The sequence below is a fragment of the Hemitrygon akajei genome, chromosome 15 (genome assembly GCF_048418815.1).
Source record: "Hemitrygon akajei chromosome 15, sHemAka1.3, whole genome shotgun sequence".
In the NCBI taxonomy this organism is placed as follows: Eukaryota; Metazoa; Chordata; class Chondrichthyes; order Myliobatiformes; family Dasyatidae; genus Hemitrygon; species Hemitrygon akajei.
This window is the reverse complement of record NC_133138.1, coordinates 78,966,058-78,984,832: the sequence shown is the minus strand read 5'-3', so window position 1 is coordinate 78,984,832 and position 18,775 is coordinate 78,966,058. Positions and strand designations below refer to the sequence as shown.

The following is an 18,775-nucleotide window of genomic DNA, read 5'->3' as shown; positions in this document are numbered from 1 at the left end:
GTCGGAGTCTGTGATCTACAGCCGTACTGCAGTTCTTCATGGTGGTGAGTTCCTGCTCTCAGAGCTCGCTGACTGGCCTAGTGTTTTCATTATCTTCAGGAGCAAGTGGGGAGGCTGAAGCTTTGTGCATTGGAGGGGGGCTTTGGGGTTCTAAAATTTTTCTGTCATTCGCTCTTTGGGGCTTCTGTTTCATGGATGTCTGCATAATACAAAGAATTTCAGGTTGTATACTGTATACATTCTCTGATATTAAATGGAACCATTGAAACAGTAATTATGACCACTGACTACAATTTCTGGTGGGCATTTGATAAAGAAAATAGGTCCAAATCATTCTTGTTTATTAAATTCTCTCTGGCACTGAATGCCAGGTCCAAAATGGCAGTTTGAAGTCTACTCGTCAACAAAGAAATGGCTGTATTTGCCCATATAGCAATGGTGGGCAAACATTTAAACTAGCAAATCACTGGGTGGTAACAGCCAAACATATTTGAGCTAGTTTATTAATATTCCATTCAAGTGGTGGAGGTCCTTAATGATGGAAGCAATCATTCTAATAAATTGTTAACCCGTGCTCTGTGAAATAATTTAACTTCCCATAAGCACTCAGCACATATGGCCTAACATTTCAGAAAGCTGGATCTCGAGCTTCAATCTGTCAAATATAAATTGAGTTATCCACCCTAATTCTGCCCCATCATGGGCACTAGCCTCCATAGTATCTAGGACATCTTCAAGGACCAGTGCTGCTAAAAAGGTGGCATTCATCATTAAAGACCTCCACCACCCAGGACATGCCTCTTCTCACTGCTCATCAAGGAGGAGGTATAGAAGCCTGAAGGCACACATTTGAGTTAGAAACAGCTTCTCCCCCTCTGCCATCCATTCTCTGATGGACATTGAGCCCATTAACACTACTTCACTACCATTTTTATTTTGGCACAACTATTTATATATACTTACTGTAATTTGTGTTTTTTTTAGTGTATTGCATTATGCTGCTGCCACTAAGACAAATCTCATGGAACAAACAGGTTACAGAAGCTTGGTCATTTCAGTTTTAATTTTTATTAAAAAGAAATCACAAGACTGGAATTACTCAATAGTTTGTTGGAATTTAATTACAACTCAGTAAAATTAACAACTAGCAGCAGCAGCGCCACAATTATTCTTGAATCTCTCTACTCTATCACTCCCTTCCACTAACACTAGAAATCAGAAAAACAAAATCAAACCTAAAAAATAATTTATCCAGTATGTAACTGATTGGATCATAAACTCAACGATGTGAAAGTACCTGTGTCTTTAGCATCATCTCAATGTAGCAACTGTATCTCGTGTAAGAACCAGAGATGGCCTTGTGTAATGTGGCTTTTTCTATTAAACAGATTAGTCAACAAAAGCAAACATTATCATCATTTAAAGGAGCTGGATAGGGAATAGATAAATGGTGCTGGTAATGAACAAATTACATGATAAAAGTGAAAAGTCATTTTAAGTTAACAATCATCCAGCTGAAAGATCATTGTAGGTGAAGGAGTTCTTATAAATAATGTTATACATACTATTTCCTTCGGACTATTGGACTGTATTTGTTGTATAGTTTTCATTTCAAGCATTCATAAGTCACCTCTTGTGCACAAGTCCCAAAAATATTATTCACCAGATTTAGAGTCAAACAAGTGCTACTACCCATTTTACACCGACGCTGAACAAAATGGTCTTCCATGATCAAACCAACCTGCTTATAAATTAAGACATTGCCAGTGGCCTATGAACTACTGTATTTCACTGCCACTACCCAAATGAAAGGAACTTACCACATACAGGAAGTTACAATCTCACTGTAAACAAAGTTTATTTATTCTAACAGTCTGGCTCTTAGAGATACATTTCTTACAGAAAGTAATTAAGTCACAGGAATGACATCTGTCATTTGTTAAAATGCAGACTCAATGCTGATATTACTCAGAAAGCAAAACTATGTATAGGATACTGCAAAAACACAGTACGAGAATGAATATCGTGCAAATTCGCTCAGGAAAAAAAGTTCTTTGCTTGCTCTGCTGCTCCCAAGCTTACGCCCCTTTGCCAGTTCATTATAGCATTTACTTCAGGGTCTTCTATTGTTTCTCTTCTTTCTTGTCTCCACTCTCTGTATTTTCTGCGCTGCCTGAGCTATCCCTCTCAGATGCCATCTGCAAATCAACAAATAGGTAGATAACAGGGCACTTTTCCAAATTCTATTCAAAACTGATCAAGAATGAATTAGACTCCACTCCTTATACAACTCCAGCATGCAGAATTCAAATTTAGATTCTATTGTATACAAAATATTAATCATCCTTTTTGTATTCCCTTAACTGTATAGTGAACTTTGAAACATCAAGCCTTACCTTCTTGTATGCAATCTCAAAGAGCTTCAGTGAAGCCTGCTGTAGATTGGATGCTGCCGCTTTAATGGTTTCACCTGTCTCAGAATCCTTGCGTGCCAACAGATCCTTCACCTTGGTAATCTCTTCTCTCAATTTATCACACTAGTTTATATAAGAAAATGACAACATTTACAACCTAAAAGTTTCAACCAAAAATAATTTTAGTATATTTTTAAACTTTTTTTTTAAAAGAGATTTAGTTCAATTAGCAAGTCGTACCTCCTCTTTAGGAAGCTGATCCTTGAACTCTTCCATTTTAGATTCTGTGTCATGAATAATTCCTTCAGCAGTGTTGACTGCTTCAACTGTTTCCTGTGGGGGGGGAAGGGGTTGGGGAAGAGATGCAACAGAATAAAATCCTATCCGACAACAACTCCAACCATCGAGCAGTTAACCAGCTACAGCTGCAATACAAAGGTAGTGCAAAGATTGCACTTATTTCGATCTGTTATCAAAATTATTCAGAGATAACCTAACTTTGTACACTGTGAACAAGTAAATGATAACCAGTTTTATTTAACTGACAGCCCTAGCCCAGATTCTGATTTCAGTTTTTAACAATTTAAATAGAAAATGATGCATGAAAGAAATAGCACTGCTTTGAGGAAGTGATTAAACAAATTGATGAAGCTAGAAACACTGAATGTGGTTTATACGGATTACGTTCGACAAGGCTCCCTACAACAAGCTCATTCAGGAAGTCAGGAGGCACTGGATCCAGGATGGATTAAAATAAGGCAGAAGGTGGTAGTAGATGGAGCATATTGCGATAGGAAGTCTGGGACTAGTGGTGTTCGGGATTTGTTCTGACTCCTGCTCTTTGTGTGTTTTATAAATGACTTGGATGAGGAAGTGGAAGGATGGGTTAGTAGGGGTGCAGATGTCATGAAAGTTGGTGGTGTTGTGGCTAACATAGGTTGTTGTAGATTACAACAGGACATTGATAGGATGCAGAGTTGGGCTGAGAAGCAATAAGTGGTATTCAATCTGGCAAAATATGAAATTATGTACTTTGGAAAGGAAAACGAAGGCAGTGTACAAGGTTAATAGCAGGATTGTTAGTGTGGAGGAACAGCAAGATATTGGGAGTCCACATCCATGGATCCCTCAAAGTTGCAGTGCAAGTTTATAAGGTGTGTTGACTTTCATTAGTCAGAGGACTGAGCTCAAGAGCCATGAAATCAAGTTTCATGTACCAAATACAGTGGCCACTGGGTATGTCTTAGAGGAAAAGGTTGCACAGGCTAGGGCTTTTCTACAAAATGATAAGTAGCATAGATCGAGTGGATAGACAGTACAATTTTCCCCAGGGTAGCAATGGCCAATACGAGAGGACATAATTTTAAGGCTATTGAAGGTAGTTTTTTCTCCCTTCTCCACGAGTGGTACATGTAAGGAATGTACTTCCAAGGGTAGTGGTAAAAGCAGATACATTAGGGATATTTAAGGGTCTCTTAAATAGGTACATAGATTGGGATTTTAAAAAAGTGAAAGATTGAATTTTTCTGGGAGCAGGTTAAAAAATGGCATAACATCATGGGCTGAAGGACCTGGACTACACTATACTATACTGTTCTACAAATCCAATGTAAATCATTCTGTGCTGGGTCAAAGTACACTATCCCATTCCCCCAGCTCTTTGCCTCTAAACTGTTCCCTGCAATCTAGCTTCTATTTCCCTTTCGAGATGGCAATTGATTAGATAATGGCAATCAAACTATTTGCCTCCACTGAACAGATGCTGCTGTCCACACAAACTTTTCAAAATGCTCATTTCACTGGAAATTATGGCAAGCCCTCCATCACATCTCCCTAAGAAACAAAATAAATCTCATCAACAACTTAACTTGAATACTTCTAACACAGTCAACGTATTACCTCCTTGTCAATTTTTACATTATCTGTACTATCTCTTTCTGAGAAGGTATACTCTTGATAGAAAACTGATACGAAGTATTGCTTGCAATTCCATACCACTAAACCTTCTCTTATGTATAGCTCACTGGTCATCTTGTTTAATTGACTACCTTATATTTTCCCCTTACAGGGAAATCTCTCTGAAACATGCTTGTAAATTGGCCATCCATTCCTGTTCCTCTTGCCCAGTAATATATGATTCCAGTTTATTCCAAACAAGTTCCCTTTTAGTCATTAGTTTTTCTATCTAAAACTATTTCCTGTCTTCCTCCATTCCTTATCTAAATCTTGTGTCTACTTACCTCATGTCAGAACTTAGAACTAGACCCAACAATATATCCTGATAGACTTAAGAGTCACTGATCACTGAATTCTTCAACCTTGTGAATATCATACTCAGCAGCCTCTTACTCAATGTTGATTAGGTGTTCTCTTGAGCATAGTGCTTGCTCTTTGGTCCACAAATGATTACCTTGTTGACGATAGGCCGATCATGATGCCAAATTAAACAAACCTTATTTGCCTGTACATGATCTATAAACCTCCATTCCCTGCCTGTTCATATGCCTGTCCAAATGTCTCTTAAATGCCACTATTGTGTTTGCTTTCAACACCACCCCGGCAACATGTTGAACACCAACCCCCTCTAGGTTTAAAGAGCATCATTCCCAACACATATGCTTTGAATTTTTCCCCTATTACTTAGGGCTATGTGTTCCAGTCTTTGACATTTTTATCCCGGGAGGAACACTATACATCCTATCTATACCTCTCATTATTTTATATACTTCTATCAGATCTCCCCTCAGCATCTGGCACTTCAGAAAACAATCCAAGATTGACCATTCTCTCTCACCAAGACAGTAGTCTGTTTAACATTTCCTGCACCCTCTCCGAAGTCTCCACATCTTTTTCCATAACAGGGCAACCAGAACTGCACACAATACGCCAATGTAGCCTAACCAAAGTATTATACAGCTTCCATCTTCAATCAGTGCTACTACCTCACCATTTTAAACTCTGAATCCTCTATTTTAAGGGTCAAATTATAAAGCTGTCTTACCTTTCTCCTCCTGTCTTCTTCAGCATATTTCTCTGCATTCTTGATCATGTTCTCAATATCATCCTTGCTCAGTCCACCAGAAGACTGGATAACAACTGGTAATGGAAAATAATTGAAATTTTTAATTGTAATTTGTCCAAGATTACTGAAAAATAAATTTTCATAGTTCCAATTCAAAATAGCCTACATAACAACAAAATGCCACTGCATCTTTTTTCACTCTATATTCTGTACAGGTTCCCTCACTAGAAACATGAATGATATACTCCCCTTTGATAGCCCTTTTTAAAAAAATGAAAACATTACAAAAGATAATGAAATTAAATATTTGGGTATTTAAGATTTAACTGATGCCTCTGCATACATCCACTATTACTTACTTTGCTGCTCACGGCCTGTGCCCTTGTCTCTTGCAGAAACGTGGACAATACCATTGGCATCAATATCGAATGTAACTTCAATTTGAGGAACACCACGGGGTGCTGGAGGCACGCCAACCTAACAAAACAAAAACATTACCACTTCTAAATCCAGGAAATTTGGGATCATTAACCCTCAAAAGCCCCAATACACATTAGTTTCCCACAGAACAATGCTTAGATAGCTTTCAGGTAAACGGCCAGTCCGCTGCAAAGTACAACCATCTTCAATGTGAAATGCATCAAACCAGCAAGGCTTTCTAGACAGCATCTTTCAATCTCCACTACCTAGAGTAAGGTCAGTAACATAAACAGCAATTTCCCATTCTCGTCAGACACCATTCTACAACGGGAATAGTTCTCACTGGATAAGGAACCCCTGACACAGCAATAGAGTGCCGTCAGAATTGGAGCAGTCCATCATTCAAGATAATTAAAGATAGATGCGGTGAGACATGTTTCAAGAGGAAACAATTCTAAGATGGTAAGAGTTCTGAAAAGCTACAGTAATACATTAGGCATTCTGGCTGTATTTTCAGTCTTAATGTTTACAAATCCTTAATGCAAATATCTACGATTATTTTTTAAATAATATATAAATAGCCCAATGTTTTAGTTTAAAACTATAATCTACACATGACAACTTACAACTTAAACACAAAGTGATATGAAACTACTGACATTATTATGTGATCCGAACAAGATGAAGAATTGCAGCACTCACCAAAGTGAACTGTCCTAGAAGCTTGTTGTCAGCTGCCATCTCTCGCTCTCCTTGGAACACTTTGATTTCAACCTGTGTCTGACCATCAGCAGCTGTTGAAAAGACCTGCCAAGGACAGGAATAGCCAATACAAAATGTATTTAAATTTCAGTTCATATTTTAAAGCAAAAGCTAGATAAAAATACTATTTTACATGAATTCACTGTTAGCATAATATCAGCACATGGAGTACAGAGCCAGGAAGGATTAAAGTTGTAAAGCATAAGCATGCAGATAATTCTACAGCTAAAACGCATTGCATTTAAAGTTTCTCTTTCCAAGTACGATTACTAGGTAGAGGTACTTCCATTAGCTTGAAAAATGTCATATTCTGTGACATAGCAAGATTATTAACTACAGAGTTAGACAAATCTAAAAATTGGCTTTTTGTCCCATTAACAGAAGCCAATGAATTTTTCAATATACATTTCATAAATTAAGGTTGGCTATTTATGAATAACTTACTCAATTCTCAGTGATACCAGTAAAATTATAAACACAGCTAAATAAAATTAATTTATGCTGGACTAAACATGATGACAATTTAATGGCGAATAAATGAACACATCCACATAATGCTTAAATGTTCTACAAGTACAAAAAAGCTGTTGAGAAACAGGAAACACTGGAAATACACAGCAGGTTAGACCACAACCTGGGAAGTCAAAAAGTTAACATGTCCAATTCTGACTTAAATTGGGAAGGAGATAAAAGGGAGGGGAATGTCCCAATAGGGTGAACAGGCAGACCATAGAGATAACCTCTAGGTTACCTGGTCATAAGTGAATGGGAGCAGTTAAGAGCGAGAACAAAAACTGACTTGTTAACAACGTACCTGGCCTTTCTTTGTTGGAATTGTTGTGTTCCTGTTGATGAGCTTAGTGAAAACACCTCCCAAGGTCTCAATACCCAGTGACAAAGGTGTTACATCAAGCAGCAAGACATCTGTGACATCACCAGCAAGCACTCCACCTTGGATGGCAGCACCGACAGCCACAGCTTCATCTGGATTTACTGACTTACTGGGGGAACGACCAAAGAGCTCTTGAACCGTTGCCTGAACCTGGAAAGGGAACCAGATTACAAACATTCTTAGTAGAGAAAAAATATAAATTCAGACAGCTGCACCTAAACTTTGACCCAGATACAAAAGTAACTTCAAAACAAGCTTAAGATTGTGTGTTTAGTTTCTTTTCCTCATTTACAATTGCATCCATTTTCACCTGAATACATTCAACAAGGGTAGCCAAACAGCCACCCTTTTACATGAAGGGCAAGGTATCCTGAGCAAGACCAAACAGCAAAGTTCAACTTAGCACCAGCATACTTTTCTGTAATGGAAGACTTAATTTTCCCTCCAGACTGAAAGGTATGCTTATATTTACTATGACCTAGGTCAGAGTTTTTGCTGTCTAGAGGAACAGTAGATTATGATTACAGTATCAACAGGGATTTGAGCACTGTGTTCAGTTATATGAAATTCTCGCCATAATATTAGGTCAGAATAATGTGTTATTCAACATCATGACACAGTGTAATTTCAGATCTCAATACCCAACCCCTTTCTCTCTCAATGGGTCTCAAGTTAGTTTCAATATCTTAATAACACTCACCTTTGGCATTCTGCTCATTCCACCTACAAGAATGACCTCACCAATGTCACTTTTGTTCACTTCAGCATCTTGCATAGCTTTCTGGCAAGGTTTAACAGTCCTCTTAATTAGATCAGCAACAATGTTCTCAAATTGAGCACGAGTAATTTTAATATTTAAGTGCTTTGGTCCAGATGCATCCATTGTCAAATAAGGAAGATTGATGTCAGTCTATTAAAACATAGAAGAGATAGTTATTGAAGACTTTCAGCTAATCACTTAAGTCAGTAACATCAGACTAACTGGAAGTCACAGTAAAATTACATCAGATGCCCAGGTTTGTGATCATTGAAACAACAATTAATTGGAGGCGACAATGATAAGTTAGTGGAGACCAACAGAATACAGGAAATGATGAATGCTGAAATGGCAACCAATTTCTTTTTCCGAATCCATATTAAACTAAACAAAGGCAACACTTAACACGCAAGACCGATTAGCCATTTAAAAAAAAAATCCACTTTCCAAGCGGATCTTCAAGCATCTTGTAATACAAAATTTAAAAGACTCATGAATACACTCAATGACTAAGCATCCACAGACGAGTAGAAAATCTATATAAAAAACATTGTTGAGCGAACTTAAGTTTATCATTAAACCTACCCAGATTAAGAGTTGCTAGCTAGGGGAAAGCAGCCTGTTTTCATTCTTCTGATCTCTAGAAATATATATACCCTTCTCTAAATCTTTCCTTACTGTACACACCCTTGATCCAAAATGATTCAGCCACATTATACTGCATCCAAAGTTTATCCTTCTTTAGATGCAGAAACCAAAATAGTCTTTAGCAAAGTAATACAAACATAGCATTATTGTTTGTTAGTTCTGAACTCCTGTCTTTTTATAAGAAAAGCCGATACATCTTTAGCCCTCCTACCTTCTGGTTTGCATTACCTGCATTGTCAACTTAGTGAGGGAAACAAAAGACAAAACCCTGCAAGAAAATTTACCAGCAGTTAGTCTTGGGACAAACGCACTTACCTGAAGGGATGAAGACAACTCACATTTGGCTTTCTCTGCTGCTTCTCTTACACGTTGTAGAGCCATGTTGTCTTTGGTGAGGTCCACACCAGACTAAAGATGAAATAAAGACTCTTAATACAAGCTTCATCCACACAAAATTTACTAGCTGATAAATCAGCACATAGATACAGCCACAAAACCACAAACTTAAAGCATGCAATTAAATTCACTTTTGCAAGTTAAGAATAATGGAAAAGGGAAGTACAGGCCCTAGACCTTTTGTAAGAAATTGAGAAATGGGCAATAAGACTGACCATCTCTTCTCTGCCTCATCTGTACATAAACAGCAAACATGTACTTTTGGCAGGATGTAGTTGTTGGTCAGGAATCCAGGGACCTTGCATGTGATTAAAAATGGGAACCACATGAAACCTGAAGTAGTATGTTCCTGAATGTAGTGGCCCAATATACCAACAGCTCACAAGTAAGAGCGGTCTTATTATTTGAGGTTCTGTTTAAAGGCATGCAGTGCACCATCAAAATGGCACACAAGCTGCAGATATAATGGCTCAAATGTGCAGGGGAAGTGTGCTTAAAATGTTACACAATGAAACCCAACTAACTTGAAATGCAGGTTTCCCTTCACCCCAATTTTAAGAAAATGGCCATTTTAAATACAAACCTCTCTCTTGAATTCTTTGATGATGTGTTTGAGTAGTGCCTGGTCAAAGTCTTCACCGCCCAAAAAAGTATCCCCATTTGTGGATTTTACTTCAAAGACTCCTTTCTGAATCTCCAGAACAGAGATATCAAAGGTGCCACCACCCAGATCGTAGACAGCAATACTAGATAAGGTAGATAGATACAATTACTTTAATTGCAGTTCACTCACTGCATGTTTGGAAGCACCATATCAATCTCCCATTTATTAGCTGATCTGTAAAACTCAGTTGCCACTTTTTGCTCTACATCTCAGTACCTTCCCCTTGAAATTTAATTAACTACTGTCTTAAGGAATTTTGCCTCAGCTACTATTTGTGAAAAAACTATTTGATTCTAGTCCTAACAGTCTAGTTTTAATTGTATTACACCATCTTCCAGGGAATCCATAGCATTTAGTTCCATCAATTCAATAGTATGTCATTTCTACCAACTACATTTTCTGTCACCTTTTCAACATATTTTGCTCCATGCAACTAATATCTATATTTCACAAATGCTCTTTCCATAAACTGTTCTAAAAGGTTGCAAGTTCCACATTATTGAAGAATTTTCATAACTTCCTTATGAATGTGACAAATCGTATTTGTCACCAAGCTTGGTCTTTCCAACAAATGGAGATATCTTTTGTACATATAACTTCCTAAAACCAAAAAAATTAAAACAACTTTATGGAATCAGTGATTAGCTTTTTTAAGACAACATACACAGTTCCTTCAACTGGGTGCAGTGTTCATAACTAAATGTCATGTACCAAATTTAATCATTACATAGGTGATTTATTCTGATCATTTTATTAAATGCTTGTTTAAGACTTTGAAGCTTTATTCTTAACACTGGAATATATTACGTGAGAGATCATCTCGGCAAAGTATCTAGATAGCTTTGTATGGATAATTGAAAATTTGCAATTTGTCCCCCAAATGGAATAGTGATTGGAAATTGTGTAATTAAAACCCAACTCAAGCACCTTGGAAAATATTCTACAATTTCCTTACATGAGTTTAGTACACAGAGGCAGAAGTCATGAGCTTCAATAAGAGCTTTCCCTAATTAGAATATAACTATTTTCTCCAGTCCATCTATTACCGAAAAAAAATGTCAAGGTAATGCACAACATATGCACAAATGTATCAAAGATTCTAAAGTGCCCATGCTTTCAATATAACAAACGGATTTGTGAATTAGAAATTTTATTTTACATACACTTTGTCTTCAGATTTGTCCAATCCATACGCTAGAGCTGCTGCAGTGGGTTCATTAATGACTCGTAGGACATTCAATCCAGATATCTGTCCAGCATCTTTTGTAGCCTAGAGGACACAATTAAGTTTTTCAAAAAGCTATGAACTTGCTTTTGTTTCAAATATCTCATGAGCTGAAAGCAGAGTATTATTTTCTAAATGCTGAATAAGTAGTATTTGTGGTTCCCGGCATAAACTTGCATCCCCATCTGACTGGGGTTATATTGACACCATAATGTTTTGATTACTTTGCATATTTGGATAATAGTGGACCACATTAAATAAAACTTGTTTTATAATGAACTGGTACAAGACACTTAACACCAGAAATACGATAGTGAGGATTATTCACACTACAGTAAAATATAACTATCTAACTCCATTTTCCTATGTAGTCAATACAGAAATGTAGTTGACTACCTGACAATAAACCTATAGATTGTAAATGCATCAATAGAAAACAAATTTACATATTTTTACCTGTCTTTGGGAATCATTGAAATATGCAGGAACCGTGATAACCGCATTCTTCACAGATTGTCCCAGGTAGCTTTCTACAAACAAGAAAAGCCTTAATATTCAGAATACTCAAATACCAAATAATTGCATGTTTTTGATTGAGTAGCACTACACAGGACAGAAAAACTTTAAAATCAGATTTAAATGACTAACTTAACAAATCAATCAATTGGCCAATATCAATAATTCAAATTCACATACATCAACAAAATAAAAATTTTAAAAATGAAATCAATCAAGCTCTAGATCATTTGCTGATTTTGTAACTCCTGCCACCTGCTAATCCTACAGGTGACATCACATCAAAATACTTCTGCCATGATGGTACCAACCTGCTGTTTCCTTCATCTTCATCAGGACAAATGCTCCAACTTGGCTTGGAGAGTACATCTTCCCATGAGCTTCCACCCATGCATCACCATTAGAGGCACGAACAATTTTATATGACACATTTTGGCTGTGAACATTTATTAAGGAAAAAAAAACATTTTTATTGTCAAATAATCAAAATTTCTATCTTGAAAATAAAATGATTTCTGAATACAAACTTACATATCTTTCTGTACTTCAGCATCATCAAAACGTCGTCCTATCAAGCGTTTTGTAGCATATAAGGTGTTCTTAGGGTTAGTTACTGCTTGCCTTTTGGCTGGCATCCCAACTAAACGTTCTCCATCTGCTGTAAAGGCAACTACAGAGGGAGTTGTTCTTGCACCTTCTGAATTTTCAAGTACCTTAAATACAAAGCAATGGTTAACAGTTCAAACACCAAGCAACACATAGCTGAGGTGGCTAATGCCTTTTCAGACTTGATCCTTAAACATAAATAAAATACCATTTACGATTTATTAGTGCGTTGTCTCTTATACCATTGATAGATCGGACTTGGGTAAAATCTTAAAAGCAGAAATACTGACAAGCTATATTAAATAAGCTAGGTCTTTAACATTTGTTAAGTATTTCACCTCTACTATCAAGAACTAGCATAAGTCTCAAAGCGTGATGAATGAGATTTACAACTTCACTAACTAACCTTGTTTGTGAAACTCATCACACGGTTATTTGCACATTTGGTTTCCTACAACTAAAATTTTCCTCCCAACCCTAAATTTTTGCCATCATCTATCACTCTGGAGTAATAGTAACGTTGAGTTAGCAAGACCAGAATTTGGAGATCAATCTGATATCATCTGTCAGGAGTCTATACATCTTCCCGTGAACATGTGGGTTTCTTTCCACAGTCCAAAGACATACCGTACCGGTTAGTAAGTTAATTGGTTATTCTAAGTTGTCCCGTGATTAAACTGTGGGTTGTTGGTTTATTTATTTTTATTTTATTGCCAATCTCCAACACTTTCCACCTTTTATCAATCAGCAAACCATTCTACAATCCCAGTTCTGCAGAGATAGAAAAAGATGCTTAACATTTTGAAACTGATAAGATTACTTAAAGAGAATTTCCAGAATTTTCTGGATTAGCAACAGCAACCTACCTTTGCTTGCTTGCCTTCCATCACAGCAACGCAGGAATTAGTCGTGCCCAGATCAATACCAATAACTGCACCTCTAATAGCTTCTGACCTGAGAAATGCAAGTCACAGGTTTTGACTTTTACAGTCAAATTAAAAACTGACATTTCTGATCACAATTTTAATAAACCATATTATGAAAGATAACAATCTACTGTATTTGTCCTAAAGTGGCAAGTTATTTAATACCACACTACTGCACATATGCAGTGTAATTGCATTACAGATGACTGCTATTCTGAACTAGTAAAGCTCAAATTCCACAATGGCAAATAGTGATATTTACGTACTTATCTTCATTCCGGGCCCCAAACAGTCCTCTCAGGTGACAACACTTCTTCGGTGAAGCCTTTGGGGCCATCTATTATTTTGCTGCTCCTAATATGGCCACCTCTACACTGGTGAGACCTGGTGTAAAATGGGAAACCAACAAGCACTTCCGCTCCATCCGCCAAAAGAGGAATTTCTCGGCGAGTTCTCTTTTGGTATGATGAGGCCATCCTCAGGGTGGAGGAACAACACCTCATAATGTGTCCAGCCAGATGGCATGAACATCAATTCCTCCAAATTGTGGTAATTTTCCCCTCTTTGTCTATTCCCCATTCTGTTCTCTTTCCTCTTCTCCTCATTTGCCTATCACTTCCCCTAGTACCCCTTCTCCACCCCATTCTCTCATGGTCCACTCTTCTCTCCAGATTCCTTCATCCCCAGCTCTTTGCACCCACCTGGCTTCACCTACCTTCTAGCTATCATTCTTCCCCATCCCTATCTTTTTTATTTTGACATATTCCCCCTTCCTTTCCGGTCCTGGTCTCAGCCCAAAGCAGCGTTCAGTTCCACAGATGCTACCCAACCTATAGAGCTCCTCCAGCATTTTGTGTGTGTTAGACATTGTAACAAATATTAATGCTCAAAATCCAATAGGCAATAACAAGATTATTGTTACTACCGTAGATTCCGGACTACAGAGCGCACCTGATTAAAAGCCGCTGGCTCTAATTTTAGAAATAAAATCAATTTTTTACTTGTACAGGCCGCACCGGATTTTCGGCCGCAGGTGTCCCACGTTGTAATATGAGATATTTACACAGAAAGATATTACACGTGAGGATTTTTTAACTTTTAATTAAATCCATATGGTAACAAACAAATATATATTGCAAATGCTTTTTTTCGAATCGTGCCTGTAATACGGCTACTTTTAAATATACATACGTATCGGTAACACAAATTACGTTGCATATACTTTTTTACTGAACAGCACGAACAACATTCCAATATCTCCTAGCGACTGGTAAAAATATATATACTGCAGCCTACCAGGAAAAGTTATTGATCGCCTTTAACTTAAAAGCAGCGTTTTCGCTCGGGTCTGATGAGCTCGCGTAACGCGATCAGGTCTAATCGGGTCTAATGTGCTCGGGTCTGATGAGCTCGCGTAACACGATCGGGTCTAATGTGCTCGGGTCTGATGAGCTCGCGTAATGCCCCCACCTTCCCGTTTATCGCAAACCGGTATCCCACAAGACGCAGCGAAACCGGGTGTGACGTCATAGCATCCCGGGATGTAGTACAGAAAACAAATATAGTTAAAACACTTCTAACTTTAACTAACAAATGAATTACTAAGCGAAAATATTATAAACTAAGTAACTGCCATAAAGGCAGCACAATGCTTTTCTTCGAGTGTTTTCCATGTTGATGAGGGTGAGTACAAATGACTGATTTACAATAATTTAATTGTGAAAGTGCGCTTGATTTATCGTACAATTTCATTGGACCTCTGTGAACTACTCATCAATTTTATTGGTCTATTGTTACGAGGCAAAATGTTTACGAGGCGGCATGAAAAAAAACCATGTATTAGCCGCTCTGGATTAAAGGCCGCAGAGTTCAAAGCTGTTCAAAATGTGGGAAAAAAGTAGCGGCTTATAATCCGGAATCTACGGTATTCTGATTACTAAAAACACTCACGCATAATTACGCCTTGTCAATGTTTGAAGTACATCCTGGCTCAGTCCATTCCAATGGCCCTGAAAAGCAAACATGTTACCGTTAACATTTTTCTACTGCGTTGCTTATTTCATTAACTAAGCAACAGCTGGTAGGAAAAATTGTAGACAACTGCAACCCACATCATTTTGTACTGTTATGCAAGGCTTGAAACATCTCAAAGGCACCTCATGTGCAAAGTGCAATTCCAGACCAAACTCGAAACACTGAAGGATGCTTGACAGCCGTAACAGGGCTAAAATGCTATTACACCTTACAATGTGAAACCAAGCAACATAGATAACAAAAAGGCTTTGCTGCCAGATAAGTTCAATGCCTTCTCTGCTCGCTTTGACCATCAAAACATGGAGAAACCTTCACCAACTCCACAGTACCTGATTACTCTGTGATTCCAGCGTCCGAGGCCGACCCCACGGAAAGCGTCCAGCCCAGATGGGGTACCTGGCTGAGTACCAAAAACCTGCACTGATCAACTGTCTGGAGCATTCACCTATATCTGTAACCTCTCACTTCAGAAGCCTGAGATACCCAATTATGCTGGTGCCCAAGAATGTGGCAACCTGCCTCAGTAACCATTGCTTAGCAGCCCTTACATCCATTGTGATGAAGTGAAGTTGGTGAAGAAACAGAGCATATCCTGTTTGGGAAACGACTGGGATCCGCTCCAATTTGCCTACCATCACAACAGGTCTACAGAGGATGCCATTCTGTTGTTTCTTCACTCAACCCAGGAGCATCTGGACAACAAGATCCATATATCAGGATGCTCTTCAAATACAACTCAGCATTTAATACCATCATCCTCTCAAAACTAATAAGCTGCAAGACCTTGGCCTCAATTCCTCCTTGTGCAACTAGATCCTTGATTTCCTCACTGGCAGACCCCAGTCAGTTTAGATTGTCAGAAACATCTCCTTCACAATCACCATCAGCGTAGGTACACACCAACACTGTATGCTTAGCCCCCTGCTCTACTCAGTTTATACTTTTGACTCTGATGCCTAGATCATCTGCAATACCTTATTTATGTTTGCTGACACCACTGACATAGGCTCAATCAAAGGTGGCAACAAATCAGCATAGAGGAAAAGAGATTGAAAATCTAGTTGAGTGGTGTCACAACAATGTCTCACTCAATGTCAGCAAGACCAAGAAGCTAATTATTGACTTCAGGAGGAAGAAATCAGAGGTCCACAAGCCAGTCTTCATCAGAGGTGGAGAGGGTCAGCAGCTTAAATTCCTTGATGTTATAATTTCAGAAAACCGGCCCTGGGTGCAAGCGCACAAGACCCATTATGAAAACAGTACAACAGCACCTGGACTTTTCTAGGAGATTCAATACATCATCTAAAACCTTGACAAACTTCCTTAGATGTGTGCTGGGGACTACATTGAATGATTGCGTTATGGTCTGGCACGGAAACACTGATGTCCTTGAACACAAAATCCTGCAGAAAGTAGTGGATACAGTCCAGTCCTCACTATCTACATGGAGTGCTGTCACAGGAAAGCAGCATCCATCTTCAGGGACCCCCCCCCCCCCCACTACCCAGTCCATGCCCTTCCACAAGTTATTACCCCTCAACTATCAGGCTCTTGAACGGGAGGGATAACTTCACCTACCCCATCACTGAACTGTTCCCACAACCTATGGACTCACTTTCAAGGGGTTTATCTCAGGTTTTTGATATTTATTGCTTGTTTTCAGATCGAGACGACTAATGTGCAAAAATCACCCTGCCTGTGAGAAGCGCAACCCCAGCGTAGATACTCCATGGGATCTGGAGCAGGGAACAATCTGCGGGTTTGTGTGGGAGGAAGGGGTTTCGGGTCCAGACCCCACCGTTTGGGGGTTCGGGCGCTGAGGGATGTTTAAGAGACTGCCGACGAACGGAGAAGGTGGGCGAATAAACCGCTCGGCGCTTTCACGCAGCTTCTGTCAGCTCCCTAAGCACAAGCCAGTCCCGAGCAGAAGCTGTCTGCGCCAGCATTACCTAACGGGCCGGGCCGGGCCACGGATGCTGGAAGCAGCCAGCATCCGCAGGCCGGCCAGCCACCCTTCACGGGCCGAGCCTTCCGAGTCGCTGCTCTCGACCCAGCGAGCACTGAAGGTCACTCGCTGCCCGCGGCAGGGTGGATAGGAGAGGTCCTGGTTCGCGGCCTGGGGAGATCGGGACACGGGGCCGCTCCACTCACCGTGGTGGCGGCGGCAAGGCGCCGAGAGGCCGAGCGCACCAGATAGAGCATGACGGCGGCGTGTTGCTAAGGTCGATCCGGCAGGGGCGCAGGTTCTGCGGGCGGGGGGTTCCGACAGGCGGCCTCGGGCTCCGAACGCTCTCGCAGCTTCTGGAAATCTCCGCTGACCGCACGTGTTACGCGGACGTGGTGACGTCCAAGCGCCGCAGCCAGGACCCGAAGCCGCTTTACCCACGCGGCGCCTGAACGAAGAGATTTTTAATTTTCAAAACAAAAAAAAACCTCCTCAGTTCACACGAAACAGGGAGAGGCGGTTACTGGGATTGAACACAAATATTCTACCATCACTGGCAGGCCAATGAACCGGGACTTGGCTTTGCGTGTTGCGGGGAGAATGCTGGCGTTGCGTAGACCACTCTGTGCCTGGGTCTTTGTCCCTGAAGGTCAGACTGTTGCAGGGAGTTTCATCAGACGGCAGCGGGGTTAAAGGTGAGGCGCAGGCGCGGGGAGCTGAGCAATGTGCTCATCCTCGGCCTTCACTCGTCTGCATTCCCCGAGAGAGGGGGCGGCCTCAGCCAGGGTCACTGTAACGCGGACAGCTTGGAGCAGAATCCGGCTGACATTGTGTGCCGTGAAATCGCTTGCTTTTGTGGGAGGAGGTGTAAGGCGCTCCTTCCCTCCCTCCGCTAACCTGCAAGGTGTAGCATCTGCTCAGCCCGCCCCTCCCACCGCCGAAGCCACGAAGCCGGGGGATGGTCGTATGTGCCGTATAGATTGTGCATATCACAAGTCCTGGTTGTGAAACCACTGTCGCCAGTCAGACAATCTCCGAAGACGTTTAATAGTGGCTGGTGGGCACACGCTGCCCAGAGGAAGGCAATTGCAGAAAATTTGCCAAGAGCGACTATGGTCATGAGGTCTTGATCGCCTACGTCACACGACACAGCACATAATGATGATCTGGCAATAGTACAGCAAAAGACAAAAATCATTGTAAATCACAAAAATAAATACAGTGGATTCCAGTTAATTGGGACACATCTAGACCACGACATTTTGGCCCAGTTAAACAGCTGCCCCAATTTGTCAAAGTTTTATGGAGACAGTTTTAAAAAGTTATCAAAAGCTGTTTGAGTAACAAATTATGTATTTAGTTGAAGCACAGAACAAATGTGAACACGACAGTACTATAAAACTATATTAATTCCCAAGTCATCAGAGGAATTAAGTTTTTTGATTGTAAAAGAACAACAGCTTAGACACCTAGTGCAGATAATGGACTGCCTTCATGTGATGCTTTTGACAATTGCACCCTCAGAATCTTCATTTTCTTTATAGACTA

General features: G+C 39.8%; 1 protein-coding gene across 1 annotated transcript; it reads right to left on the bottom strand.

The window, feature by feature from the left end:
• Window positions 1-1,052: 1,052 nt before the first annotated feature.
• On the bottom strand, window positions 1,053-17,621 carry hspa9 (heat shock protein 9). Its single transcript, XM_073067849.1, has 17 exons — window positions 17,434-17,621; window positions 15,199-15,257; window positions 13,189-13,276; window positions 12,248-12,429; window positions 12,028-12,152; window positions 11,657-11,730; window positions 11,139-11,245; window positions 9,895-10,057; window positions 9,231-9,323; window positions 8,211-8,420; window positions 7,433-7,660; window positions 6,559-6,663; window positions 5,796-5,913; window positions 5,416-5,510; window positions 2,655-2,747; window positions 2,397-2,537; window positions 1,053-2,198 (listed from the first exon to the last, which is right to left on the bottom strand). The coding sequence occupies exons 1-17, from the start codon at window positions 17,482-17,484 to the stop codon at window positions 2,124-2,126; spliced, it is 2,007 nt and encodes a 668-aa protein (XP_072923950.1). The 5' UTR covers window positions 17,485-17,621; the 3' UTR covers window positions 1,053-2,123.
• Between the last annotated feature and the right edge of the window lie 1,154 nt (window positions 17,622-18,775).